Genomic DNA, 12,190 nt, shown 5'->3' on the forward strand with positions numbered 1-12,190 from the left:
GAGTAAACACTTTAGGTTTTTGAGAATCCAGATGTTAAAAGCAATTAATTATTGTGTGCGCGACCTTGTAGCATTTATCTAGCCATAACAGACCCTGGCAATGTGCAAACCGACGGCATTGCACAGACCAAACGTGTGATGTTATTGCTGCCCGCGCTCATTGTCAGGTCGCATAGGGACAGCTGCTAACCTCTCGGCTACCCGAGCCGGCTGCAAAATCATCTCTCTCTGGCCAGAGTCTCCCTCAGTAGGGATGCCATGTGGCTCTTACTCCTTGCATTCCTAACTGAATTGCATTTAAGGAACAATGCACCAAACCCTACTTTAGCCAGCAGAGAAGGAAGAGAGGGGTTTCATCGTCCTTTCTGCTTTAGGAGGTGCTTGGTCGTGTTGTGAGAGGGGCTAGGAGCATCCCAGAGGGATTGGTAGCTCGGTGCAATGACAGGGAAGGTGACAGCCCCCTGCGGTGTGTCACTACACTCACAATCACAAGCGTGTTGATCAGGCCAGGGGCAACTGAGGAGGGTCTGCTCCAAACGTGGCTCATTCTTGAGGAGGAAATCTCCAGAGAGAGGTTTTCTGCGACTTTTGTATCGTGACAGTGTGACCTGAAATGGTGAGAGGAAGAAAGCTTTCGAAGGGACCAGGAAGGGTCAAATAGGACCTGCAAATAGATGAGCTCGGTACGTGCGGCTGGCTGCGGCTTGGGCTCCAGACCCAAGGGAGCTCCTTCCCAGTGGTCCTCGGAGCTGAAATTCCTCATTAAAAGCAGCAAACACCCCTCTTTTCCCCCATGCCTGCTGCTCGCTGTCCTAACGGCGAACCTGGCCGTGGGCTGGTCGGACGGGGTAGCAGTTACAACAGGATAGAGAGAGACAGAGAGAGAGCCCAGTGTCTTTCTTCACTCTTTATTGTGTAAAAATAAACTCAACAATTCATGTAATTTGAGCAATAAAATGGAAAAAGCATGAATACCAGTAGAAACAGTGCATTTTCCGAACTGCTGATGTGGACTGTGGAGAAGTAAGTGTTAGAACCCATTCAAAACCCAAGACGACTGAGAGCAAGTCATAGGAAAAATGTACAGCTTTGGTTAGCAAAATAATGACAAAGTAAGATACATTTATTCTCTCCCCTACTGTACAATATATATACATCATAGCAATATCACACTGGTTGGGGTTTTTTTGGCAAATCAGACACAATTGGGACTGCGGATTAATTACGTTTCCAATGAGTCGTTGCTGTTGTTCCCCACCCCCTCGGCAGATTGCGCTTAAGTCACTGTTGGCTGAAGGGAACTGGTCCTAATAAGTAACTTAGCAAATTGAACTCACAACGTGTTGTAAAAAGAGCACGGGTCAAATGCGCTGCCCTGAGCCACAGCTTGGTGCCAGGGTAACTCGACTGGCTTTGTGTGTGTGCGTGCGTGCGTGCGTGTGTGTGTGTGTACGGGGGAGGGGGTTGTGTTTGCAAACCGCGGCTCACATGCTCAGCGCTGTCGCTGCCTGGCTCGGATCAGCTGGATAGAGCAGCTTCGACCTTGAACTGCTTATTACATGCCCGTCCACCTTGCATATTTGCCACATCTTTGGAGTTGGTCGTAACGGCTCTGTTAAGCCTCTGTGAATTATCTCCCTGCCTCCCCCACCCGCCCCGCGCCCCCCGGGATAACCCTGGCCGGCCTGCGCGGAGGGGGTCGGGGCGGGCTTCTGCGCCCTACCAGTACAAACCAAGAGCTGTAAAAAAGAAAACCATACAAAAATGTATCTATTATTTCAAAATAAGTTTCTTTCTATCGCTTCCCCTCACCCTTAGAATTTTTTAAAGTATTTTTCAGGGAGCATCAGTGCCTCTTATATGCTTTTTATTTCTTCTTCTTCATAAAAATACCTTTTTCTTGGTAGCAAACTTCCTTTTACAGTAAGAGAAATAATCATCATCATCATTATCATCATAATATAGTGCGTTATCAAAAGCTTGAAAGGCTTGAGAGTTTGTTTAAAGGGTAGCTAAACTTTCCAGGGAGGGTCCAGGCTCCAGGGAGGGGGTCGCGCTCGTGGGAGCTGTCGGACAGGAGCTGGGCGGAGCAGGCGCGGCCGCTGCTGCAGTGCCGCCGGCTCGAAATAGATCATCATTATTTTATAAAAGGACATTACCTGAGAGAGGCATGTATTATTCAGTGCAAGAGGGAACGTCCGGCGTGGGAAGCCATCCACTTTTTCCTTGATTTAAAATGGTCGGGGTGGAGAAGGGGGTGCTGGAGGGCAGCGCCGGGCCGGGCCGTGGTGCTGAAGGGACAGCTCCCGGCGGCTCGGGCGGGACACGCGGGGACGCGGGGCCCTGAACTGGCTTGAAGACGGAAAAGAGAGAGAGAGGGGCAGGCAGTTTCCCGGGGGCTGCCCCGGCCCCTGCGGGGTCCTCCCGGCCCCTTCCAAGGGCGGCGGGGCGGCGGCCGGCGGGGGAGCCCATGCAAGCCAGCAAGCAAGCGCCAGACCGCGGGGCGAGGCGAGGCGAGGCCCCCGCGGACACATGCAGGACACCCGGCTTCGCGCTGCCGGCCTCAGCCTCCTGCCCCCGCGTGAGACCCAAACCCCGCCTGATCCTGCACGCTCCCCGGCGGGGCTGCTCCGCCCTGCGCTCGCCCTTCAGTCTCCGGCTGCAGAGAAGTGCCCCCGGGGCCGCTGGGAGGCGCAGGGAGGCCTTCGTGACAGCAGCCCCCGCTGCCGCCTGCCCGGGAGCCGGGACACGCGGGGGAAGACGGCGGGGCGGAGGGGCTGCCCCCGCCCAAGGCACGCAGGCGTCGGCCCGACTTGGCAAGACACGGACCGGCCCGCAAGCGACGAGAGAGTCTCATGGCAGGGGGGAGCGGGCCGGGGCCAGGGGCAGCCTCCGCCCTGGCCGCCCGGGGGCCGCGCCGGCTGCCCTGCCCCGGGGTGGGGGGAGCGGCGCTGGCCTGTCCTCGGGGCCGGGCGGCGGCGGGGCTAGTTGATCTGGCGGCAGGCCTCGAAGGTCCATTTGGTGGCCCCGCCGTACACGTCGATGCTGCCCTCGGCCCAGGCGATCACGTTGCCCGCCAGCGCTTTGGTGCTGCACGTGGCCAGGTTGTAGACCTCGCCCGGGCTCAGCTTGCGGTCCCACACGCCGAAGTGCGCCAGCTCGCCCACGAAGGCCTGCGTGGCGTCGAAGCCGCCGCCCAGCGTGTCCTGCGGGGCCGGCCGGGAGCCCGCGGTCACTCGGGGCAGCCGCGGGCCCCCGGCCCGGCCCGGCCGCCTCCCTGCGGCCCCTGCCCTGCCCTGCCCTGCCCTGCCGGCCCGACTCACCTGCTCCTGGCCCAGCACTAGGACGCCCTGCGGCTTGATGGGGTGGTAGGGGGCCAGGTTCTCGCCGTTGCCCACCTGCGTGCCGTCCTGGTAGGCCTCCCACACGCCGTCCCTCGTGGTCCACGCGATGCCGATGTGGTGCCACTTGCCGTCATTGATGGTGAAGGGCAGCTTAGCCACCTGCGGGGCGACGGCCGGGCTCAGCGCCGGGAGACCCCCGCCCCGGGCCCGGCCACTAGGGACTGCCACGGAGCCCGCCCGGGGAGGGGGGGGGGGGGCGCCTACCTTGTCGTTGATGAGGATCTCCATGGGGTTGTTGCCCCACTCGATGAGCACCAGCTCGTTGGCCTGGCCGTGCACGGCGTAGGAGAAGGGGGTGCCCACGCCGGGCGAGGCGTTGGACTTGAGCCACATGCACACGGTGAAGGCGTACATCTCGGGCAGGCTCTTCTTCACCTTGGCGTACATGTAGTTGGTGCGCAGCGGGAAGGTCAGCTGGAAGCGGTCCGTGGGCCGCGTGTCCTTCTGGCCTGCGGGGACGGCAAGGCGGCCGGTGGCTGCCGGGCTCCGGGCGGGGAAGGGCGCGAGGGGGCCCGGGAGGGAGCCGGGCGCGGGGTGGGGGGGCAGGGGACCCGAGGGGAACCGGGGCGGGGGAGCCCGGTACCTTTCTCCAGGTCGCTGATGCGCTGGTGCAGCGAGGTGAGCGTGCTCTCGATCTTGCCCCGCTCCTCCGACTCGTTCTTGCCGTTGAACTTGCCCTCCTCCAGGCTGTTGACGCGGGACAGCACCTGCTTCTCCAGGTCGTCGATCTTGCTCTGCAGCACGTCCTTCAGGCTGCCGCCCTGGCCGGACGCGTTGAGTCTGCTGAACTGCTGCAAACGGGGGAGAAGCGGCCGGTTACCCACCCGCGGCGGCCGGTTACCCACCCGCGGCGGGCGGGCCCGGGGGGCTCCGGGGCAGGTACCTCCAGGTTCTCCAGCCGCGCTTTGAGCGCCTGCAGGGTCTGGCCGAGCTGGTGCAGGGTCTCGGCGGCGGGGGCGCGGGACAGGTCGCCCATGGTGTTCTTGGGGAAGCCGCCCGGCTTGCGCCCGCCCGGCTTGGCCTCGTTGGGCAGCGCGTCCAGCAGGCTCTGGCTCTCGCAGCGGCCCAGCTTGGCCGTCAGCTCGCGGATGGTCTCCTTCTGGTTGAGGATGGTCTCCTTCTGCTGCAGCACGCTCTCCCGCAGCTGCAGCACCGTGCTCCGCAGCTCCTCGGCGCCGCCGCCCTGCGCGGGGGCCGAGGAGGACGCGCTGCACATGTCCACGTCCAGCGGCACCGAGGTGCAGATGAAGCGCGTCTGCCCGAAGTCCTGCGCGCAGCCCCGCAGCACGAGCAGGCAGAGGAGCAGCAGGCTGCGCGGGGCATGGCTGGGCGCGGGCATGGCCAGGCTGGGGCAGGGGCAGGGGCTGGGGCGGGCCGGGCCGGGCCGCCGGAGTGTGCGGGACTGCGGCACGCGGCCGCTTTTATCGCGCGCGGGAGGAGCCACGCGCCGCTGACGTCAGCGCGGGGTGGAATCCCGCTCGGCGGGATCGGGGCCGGCCCCGCCTCCGCCTCCGCGGCCCACGGGCGGCCGCCGCTGCCGGGCAGCCTGGCACGGGCCCGGGGTCGGGAGCAGCCGGCCGGGCTGGGCTGGGCTGGGCTGGGGGTAGGGGCGGTGTGCAGGGGAGCCTATAGTCTTCAGTGTGTGTGTGTGTGTGCAGGGGAGCCAGCGGCGTGCAATGACTGTGTGTGCAAGAGACAACCAGGGGAACCTGTGGTGTTCAGTGTGTGTGTGTGTTGTGTGCAGTGTGTGTGTGTGTTGTGTGCAGCGTGTGTGTGCAGGGGAGCCAGCAGCGAGCCATGAACGGGCTGCAAGAGGGAGAACAAGAGGAACCTGTGGTGTGCAGTGTGCGTGTGTGTGTGTGTGTGTGTGCAGGGGAGCCAGCGGCGTGCAGTGACTGTGTGTGCAAGAGACAACCAGGGGAACCCGTACTCTGTGTGTGTGTGTGTGTGTGTGTGTGTGTGTGTGTGTGTGTGCGCGTGCAGGCACGGGGAGAGAGGAGCAAGGCTGTGCAGTGAGCGGGTGAGGCAGAAAGAACAAGGGGAGCCCGCGGGGTGTGTGCGGAGGAGCCTGTTGTGTGTACATGTGTGCGTGTGTGCACGTGTGTGCGTGTGTGTCGGGGGGAAGGGTATTGAAGAAGGGCTCCCCCTCTCTCCGAGGCATCCTCTCCCGGCCCGGCGGAGACGGGGTCCCGGGCGGGGTGCGCCAGGGTGACCCAGCCCCGCACCGCTCGTGTTCCCGAGAGACCCAGGGAGCGGGAGTGGGGGTGCGTGCGTGTGCGCCTGACACAGGAGCCGGCCGTGTGCAACCCGCGGGGAACTCGAGGCCGCGCTCCTTCCCCGTGTGTGCGTGTGTGCGTGTGCGTGTGCGTGTGCGCGGGGGGAGCGGGGCCGCCGCGTGTGCCCGGTGCGGGCGGAGCGAGGAGCCCGGGAGGAGCCGCCGTGCGCTGCCCGGGCCCGGGGACCCCCCGGCTCCGCCACCCGCCCGAGCCGTGGGAGGCTCCTTCCCCGCCGGGAGACCCGGCTCCCGAGCACGGTGCTCGCGGCGGAGGAGGCTGCGCGGAGCAACGGTGCGGGGCTGTCCCGTTGGGCTGGGCTGCCCCTCGGAAGGTGCTGCTGCGGGTGCTGGCGCCTGGGACCGGCTCGGCTCGGGCTGGTGCGGGGAAGGGCAGAACCGCAGCGCCGTCTGCCCGGGGACCGGCCAGCGCCGAGTCGGGGGCGCGGGGTGTCCCCCACAGCTCGCGTGTGCAACATGCACATGCAAGCACTCACACACACATCTACAGACATGCTCACATGCATACACACACATAAGCATGCACATACACACGTATGCACACGTGCACGCACATACATGAACACCTACACACGAACACACACGTGCACACATACACATGCGCACATGTGTATACACACATGCATGCGCACGCATATACACACACACTTAGCAGCACTTTCCCCTGCTCTCTCCACTTGGTTGGTGGCGGCGCCTCACACCTGGCAGCCCCGAAAGCCCCCCAGGCACCTGCCCTGGCTCCACAGCACCTGGCCTAGCGCAGCTCAACCTCCCCACAGGGGCAGCCCTTGAGCTCAGAGCCAGGGACCGCGGGGGTAATAGAAGCCACAGTCTGAAGACCCGAGCCCTCCCCTAGTACAGCTGTGGGACAGACTGGCCTGGGGCTCGCTGCCCTTCCTCCCCTGCCTCCACACAGGGCTCCTGGCAGGCAGGAGGCAGCCCTTGGGGGAGCAAGCCCGCCAGTGCCAGGTGGGGCTGGTCCTACTCCCCTGAGGAGACAGCACGGGGCAAGCCTGGGAAGACGGGTGGGGGCTCCTGGTCCTGCCATTCCTCCTGCTGAAGTCAGTGTGTCCCCTCTCCCCACCCCAGTTGCTCTAGGCCCAACCATCCGGCCTTGTGTTTTTCACAATAAAGCCACACACAGATCTAGGATTTTGCAAAGGGGAGTGCAGCTAACCGCTGCATCATCATATATAAAACAGCGCCTTTTTTTCTCTCCAATTTAAAATAAACCAGAAGCTTGACTAATAGGCTAGGGGTCTAGGCCTGGATCATTCGGTGTAAGATGGAAGTGAAAACAGACAGCACTTCATGGGAATGAGTGAAAACCCATCTGTAGGGCTGTGGAATAGGAGCTTCTTCACCAGGAGCAGTGAAGAGGCAGCAGAAGGGCAGAGCAAAGGCTGCCTGGATGGTGGAACGAACATCAAGGCCATTAAAAAGAGGAGAGGGTCTGCAACACCTGTGGAATGAGGCATTTCGAAGGGACCAGGTAGATGACAATGAGCCAGGAAGTCAATGGACTCCCACAGCGCTGCCTGGCTAGAAATGCTGCTGCCTTTGCCAGGCAGTTGGTTTTAAACTTTAGGTGGAGCAGGAATCAAAGGGCAGCGGGGTTTGATTGCACCAGTGCCCCCCGACCTGGATCCACCCCTGAATAAAGCACCTGCATGTCCAGCCCCCCGGTGCTGACATCATGCATCTTGGCGGTGCGGAGGAGAGAGCCCTGTTACTGGAATAGAGAAGCAAATGAACAGAGGAAAATTAAAGTCCTTGGTGGGAAGATTTGGTGGCCATGGAAATCGCTGCCTTTTATTTTCAGCACTTGAGCCAAGGCTGGCTGCTATTCAAGCCCTGCCAGCCAAGGACGCACCTTTTCTCTCCCTCCCCGCTGTGTTTCCCCTCTAATGGAAACCCTTTGCACAAATGCCTCCTGGCAGTGGCTTGGGATTCCTGTAACTCCAGCTCTACAGGCTGCACCTGAGACAAAACTTTGTGCTAGCATCATCCCCACCATTAGTCCGTGGGCTGCCGTCCTGTATCCGCTGCCTTCCAGAGGTGTCTCATGCAGTGAGCGAGCAGCCTGGGAGCACATCAGGAGGCTCTGAGTGCAGGGAAGGCGGCTTGGCAAGGTGCCCTGTGCTTCCTTGTCTTGTGTGTGCGCTCGCTCTGTTCTGGGAAGGAAGTGCTATGAATTTGTTTCCTGTCTCTGAAGTAACTCTGTCAGCCGCCAAGGGCTGTGCCAGCTGGTGAGTGTAGAAGATTAGGCAGGACAACAAGAGTTGTTGCATCCACCATGGTGGTTTCAGGTGCTTATGGAAGTATCCAGATAAAGGCTTGGGTGCCTGCCTCTTCCTTGTGCCCACCCAGAAGGCGATTCTTTTAATGACTCGGTCATTATTGTGCGGAAATTGCAGTATTGATGTTTCTTCTATCTGGCTCCGATGCCCTTTGGGTCAACTCGCACAGGCTGCATCTCCCTACAGGTCCAGCCTTGGGAAGGGAAAGCTTGGCAGGACTTACCACTGATGACCTGGGACTTGCCTTTTTCCCAGAGCCCCACCTGATGTGCATGAAGCCAAGTCACATTAGATCTTCAGGTGCTCGGGACCACAGTCTGGCCTGGTGAGAGGTTGACTTCCATGGAGTGATGCCTGGGAAGGGACCAAGGGCTGCACTAGCAAAGAACACAAGGGCCTGGTGTGATTGATGTGACCCTAAGATTCAGTCTCTCGTGTACCCCAAAGCTGTAATAAAGCTGCTGTACAGCTCTGGGCACCTGGGTTGGTCAGGCATACAGCACACATGAGCATGTTGTACTGGGGGCCTACAGGACACCGGATCCTGGAGTAGCCAGTGGGCACTTGGTTGCACGGGGGAAACAAAGCTCATCACAAGTTTCTGTGGAGCTGGGCAGAGGACAAAACAAGGGGCAACGAGCTCAAGTTGCAGCAAGGGAGATTTAGGTTGGATATTAGGAAAACCTTTTTCACTAGGACGGTGTCTGCAGAGAAGGAGTCTGACCCTTCATAGCCCTTTCCCCTTGCAACTCTCTGGAAGTTCGTTTGCTCTCTCCTGCAGCTGGAGTACCAAGGAGGTGCTTCATACAGTTCAGTTCACAATCAAGTGTGCACGTTTCGGGGCGAATCACTCCCACGGACCTTCTGAGGCATTTGTTTAACACCGCATGTCCTCAGCCAGTCTGGTTCCCTCCCCCCAAATCATTCTCCTCTTCCTCTAGGCTTTCCTCCTAACTCGGCCATATCCAACAGGTTCCAGATTAAATGGGAGAGAAGGACTAGGCACAAAGACCTGACCGTTCGTCGCATGCACAAGTGGCAAGAATGTGCTACCTTCTGTGCCGTGGTTTATTCGTGGTGCCTTACTGCTTTGGGGAGAGGGCACGGTTGCTGGTGTATGGACCACTGCAGCCAGCACCAGCCCCCAGGGCACAGGTATGTCTGATGAGGATGTTAGATCTTCCCAGTGTTTGCCCTGCTGGCACTATCGCTGCCACGTCTCCCCTCTGCCTCCTAGCACTGCTCCTGTCCATGCCGCTCTGGGCACCTCTTCTCTAGTCCTCGAGTTCAGTGTCAATTATAGTCCCTAAAGGTGGATGGGCCGGGCTCTGCCCTCACTGTAGGTGTAAGTGCAGCTCACATTGGCCTCTCCTCTTTGTACTTCTGGTTTTTTGGCTGATGTGTTCCCTCGCAGGGGGCCTGATCCCATTAAGGTCAATGGGAATCTTGCCCCCAGGCTCCATGTCCTGGGACTCCTGCTCAGTGAAAGGCCTGGGTCTTGCACTCGGCTTCTCTCCCACCTGATTTCCTTCTGCTGCACACCGCCTGAGTGCAAACACACAGGGAAGGGACTGTGGGGGCAGAGAACATGGCTCATCTTTTACCAGGCAGCCTGAGTTCCCTTTTCACTTCCCTCGGGCTGTTTCTGGGATGGAGGCGGCGATGAGAAGGGCTGAAAAGTGCCGAGGCCTGATCTCCCTGCCCCTCGCATTGGTAGGAACCCAGAGTAATGCCACTGAAGTCAACAGCACGACAGCAGGTGTAAAACGGGGAAAACAGAGCAGCATCAGGCCACCCCGCTGCATATGACTGGGGAAGCTGCTGGTGTCAATGAACTGATTTAACTAGAAATGGCTTGTCATGCATTGCACAGGACATTATGCTGTGATGAGAACAAGGTGACAGGTGCAATAAAACAGGCACTCTGCTGCTCCGATGACGAGCCCTATATACATACCTCGATGGGGAAAAAAAAGCCCTGAACTCTAATCGATAAACAAAACAAGCCCCCTTTTTCTCCCAACTCAACGAGCTGGGAATTAGGAAGTCAAATTGAGCTTTCTCATAACAGCTGCCTCCTGTATCAGGCTCTGTTATTGCTTTTGTGGATTTTGGAGGTGTACGGGAAGTGTGCCACTTATTTTTAACCCTTCCCTCCCCACCTCCAGTAGACTCCCTGCCTCTGGCTGACTTCTCTGTGTAGCTGGGCAGAGCCAGGCACAGCCACCCAGGACCCATCAAGGTGATTTGGTGCATCCAGAATAAGTGCTTGTGTGCTGGTGGTGGGGGGATGGAGGATAGATTTCAGCTGCTTCATAGTCCTGACATCCCCAGTGCAGCCCCAGCCAGCTGATGGAGTGGTAGTGTGTAAATATTCAATCTGTCCAATGCTAACCTTTGTGCGGGAACAACAGAATTACAAATATGAAAAGGATTTTTTAGAAAGTGTACAAATCTCTTTAATCCTGCAAGCTGGGGCCCCAGGGAGCAGTGAGCCAAAGTTGTCTCTCTTGTTCAAGAAGCCTGTTGTACACAAAACGCCTTCCTCTGGGGTCGTGTTCACTTCACATCTAATTCTCCTCTCTGCAGTGGGGACAGGGCAATCCATTATGGGGCACAGGGAGCTTGGCGATGGGAAATAATAATGGGGAGGCTTCAATCAGTGAGAAATCCCAGCCCCTCTTGCTTGTCTATCAAGGAGGATTTGACTGGTAATTAACTGAGCTGCAGATTGCACTGGTGCTGTTGTTAATGCCTGGAGAGGGAGCTGAGATCCTTGACCCCCGCTTCTCTGCCCTCTTGACTGTCCATGCTTATGGCAGGTCATGAAAACAGGCTGCCGGCTGGGTGTTGTCAGACCAGGGCTCGCCCTAGGGCAGAGCCCACTGGGGGAAACACCAGGTAAATCACCTGTACCTCTCACTACTTGTCCCACAAACAGAGCCAGGTCCCTTTTGCAAAGCCTTGGCTTTGGGTAGACAGCTCACTGAACGAGCCCAGTAATTGGAGAGCTGCTTCCTGGCTCCCTTTACAAGGTGGCTTCTGTGTAAAGCAGAGTTATTTTGTATTGTCTAAAATCCACATGCATTGTTAGGCTGGCCTGAAAGCTGATACGGTTTGATGGCTAATAAAGGCAATCTCTGCATTTAAGGTGGCGGTAGGGAAGGCAGCCGGCAAACATTTCAGGCTGGAGTTCTGAAATTTGCTGCATTTTGCTGCAGTCCTGCGCTCTCTCCCTCTTTGCAGATCTCTCTCTCTCTCTGTCTTGCAGCCTGTCCCCTTCTTTCTTTCCCTTTCTCTCACGGTTCCCATCTCACAAGTCAGGTTCCTTCTCAGTGCCTGACATTTACAGCCAGGGAGAATGAAAAAGGATGCTTTATAGTAGCTAGGACTCGGGGATGCTATAGGGACACGGATCCTTTCATTACAAATAATTAATTTAGCTACATATTGCATAACATTCTAAAAAGCTTTCTGGGGCAGTCTCCCGCTCGCTGGATGCACAGCTCCTATCAATATTACATTACATTTGGGTACCACAGTTATGAAGTTTCATTAAAAATTTAATTTGTGGTTTAAAACTGCAGCATTCCCTTAAAAGTATAGCAGAGCAATTGTTCCCGGTTCCCAAGGACAGATCCTGCCTCAGCCAAAATTGCAGGGAGAGGTGCAGCAGGGGGCTTAGATACCATGTTGATGCCCTGTGGATAAGGAGCTGGGTGGACCAGAAGGTGCCAGGGAGATGGTAGGGGCTCAGGCAGTGTTGTTGCCCTGCTTGATCGCTGCCAGCTGCCACAGGTGCTTCTGTCACTCCTGGATTAGCACAGGATCCCTGTGTGACCATCCTCGGCAGCCAGCTGTGTCTGCAAGGAGTGCCAGCTGCACTCCTCCTACCACAGCTATTGAAACCCCATGTGCCAGCCTAGGAGAGCAGGAGAGCCTGGGCTGTGCCAGAGGAGAGGGATGCTGCTGCATGTGCTCCCAAGTGCGGGCTGGACCCGCGCAGGCCACGCAGGTCAGGCCCTGGGGGTGAGTGCTCAGCGTCCCCGTGCGGGGAGTGCTCGGCTTCTCCACTCCCTGACACGGACCTCAATCAGGAGCATCTTGAACCCAGGCAGTGGAGCTGCACGGGTGTGAAGTCAGCATCCAGCGCTGGGACTGGGGGGCAATGCCCCAGTGTCTTGTTTGGTGAA

General features: G+C 58.6%; 1 protein-coding gene across 2 annotated transcripts; it reads right to left on the reverse strand.

The window, feature by feature from the left end:
- Positions 1 to 892: 892 nt before the first annotated feature.
- NPTX1 (neuronal pentraxin 1) lies at positions 893 to 4,783 on the reverse strand. Of its 2 annotated transcripts, none has more exons than XM_019482938.2 (5): positions 4,288 to 4,783; positions 3,988 to 4,192; positions 3,609 to 3,853; positions 3,324 to 3,503; positions 893 to 3,206 (listed from the first exon to the last, which is right to left on the reverse strand). In XM_019482938.2, exons 1-5 carry the CDS (start codon positions 4,741 to 4,743, stop codon positions 2,985 to 2,987), a joined length of 1,308 nt encoding a protein of 435 aa, XP_019338483.1. In that variant the 5' UTR covers positions 4,744 to 4,783; the 3' UTR covers positions 893 to 2,984. The 2 variants fall into 2 exon arrangements, with proteins under 2 accessions (XP_019338483.1, XP_006270701.1); XM_006270639.3 differs by having other exon boundaries at positions 3,988 to 4,195.
- Positions 4,784 to 12,190: the final 7,407 nt, after the last annotated feature.

The sequence above is a fragment of the Alligator mississippiensis genome, chromosome 8 (assembly GCF_030867095.1).
Source record: "Alligator mississippiensis isolate rAllMis1 chromosome 8, rAllMis1, whole genome shotgun sequence".
Classification (NCBI taxonomy): Eukaryota; Metazoa; Chordata; order Crocodylia; family Alligatoridae; genus Alligator; species Alligator mississippiensis.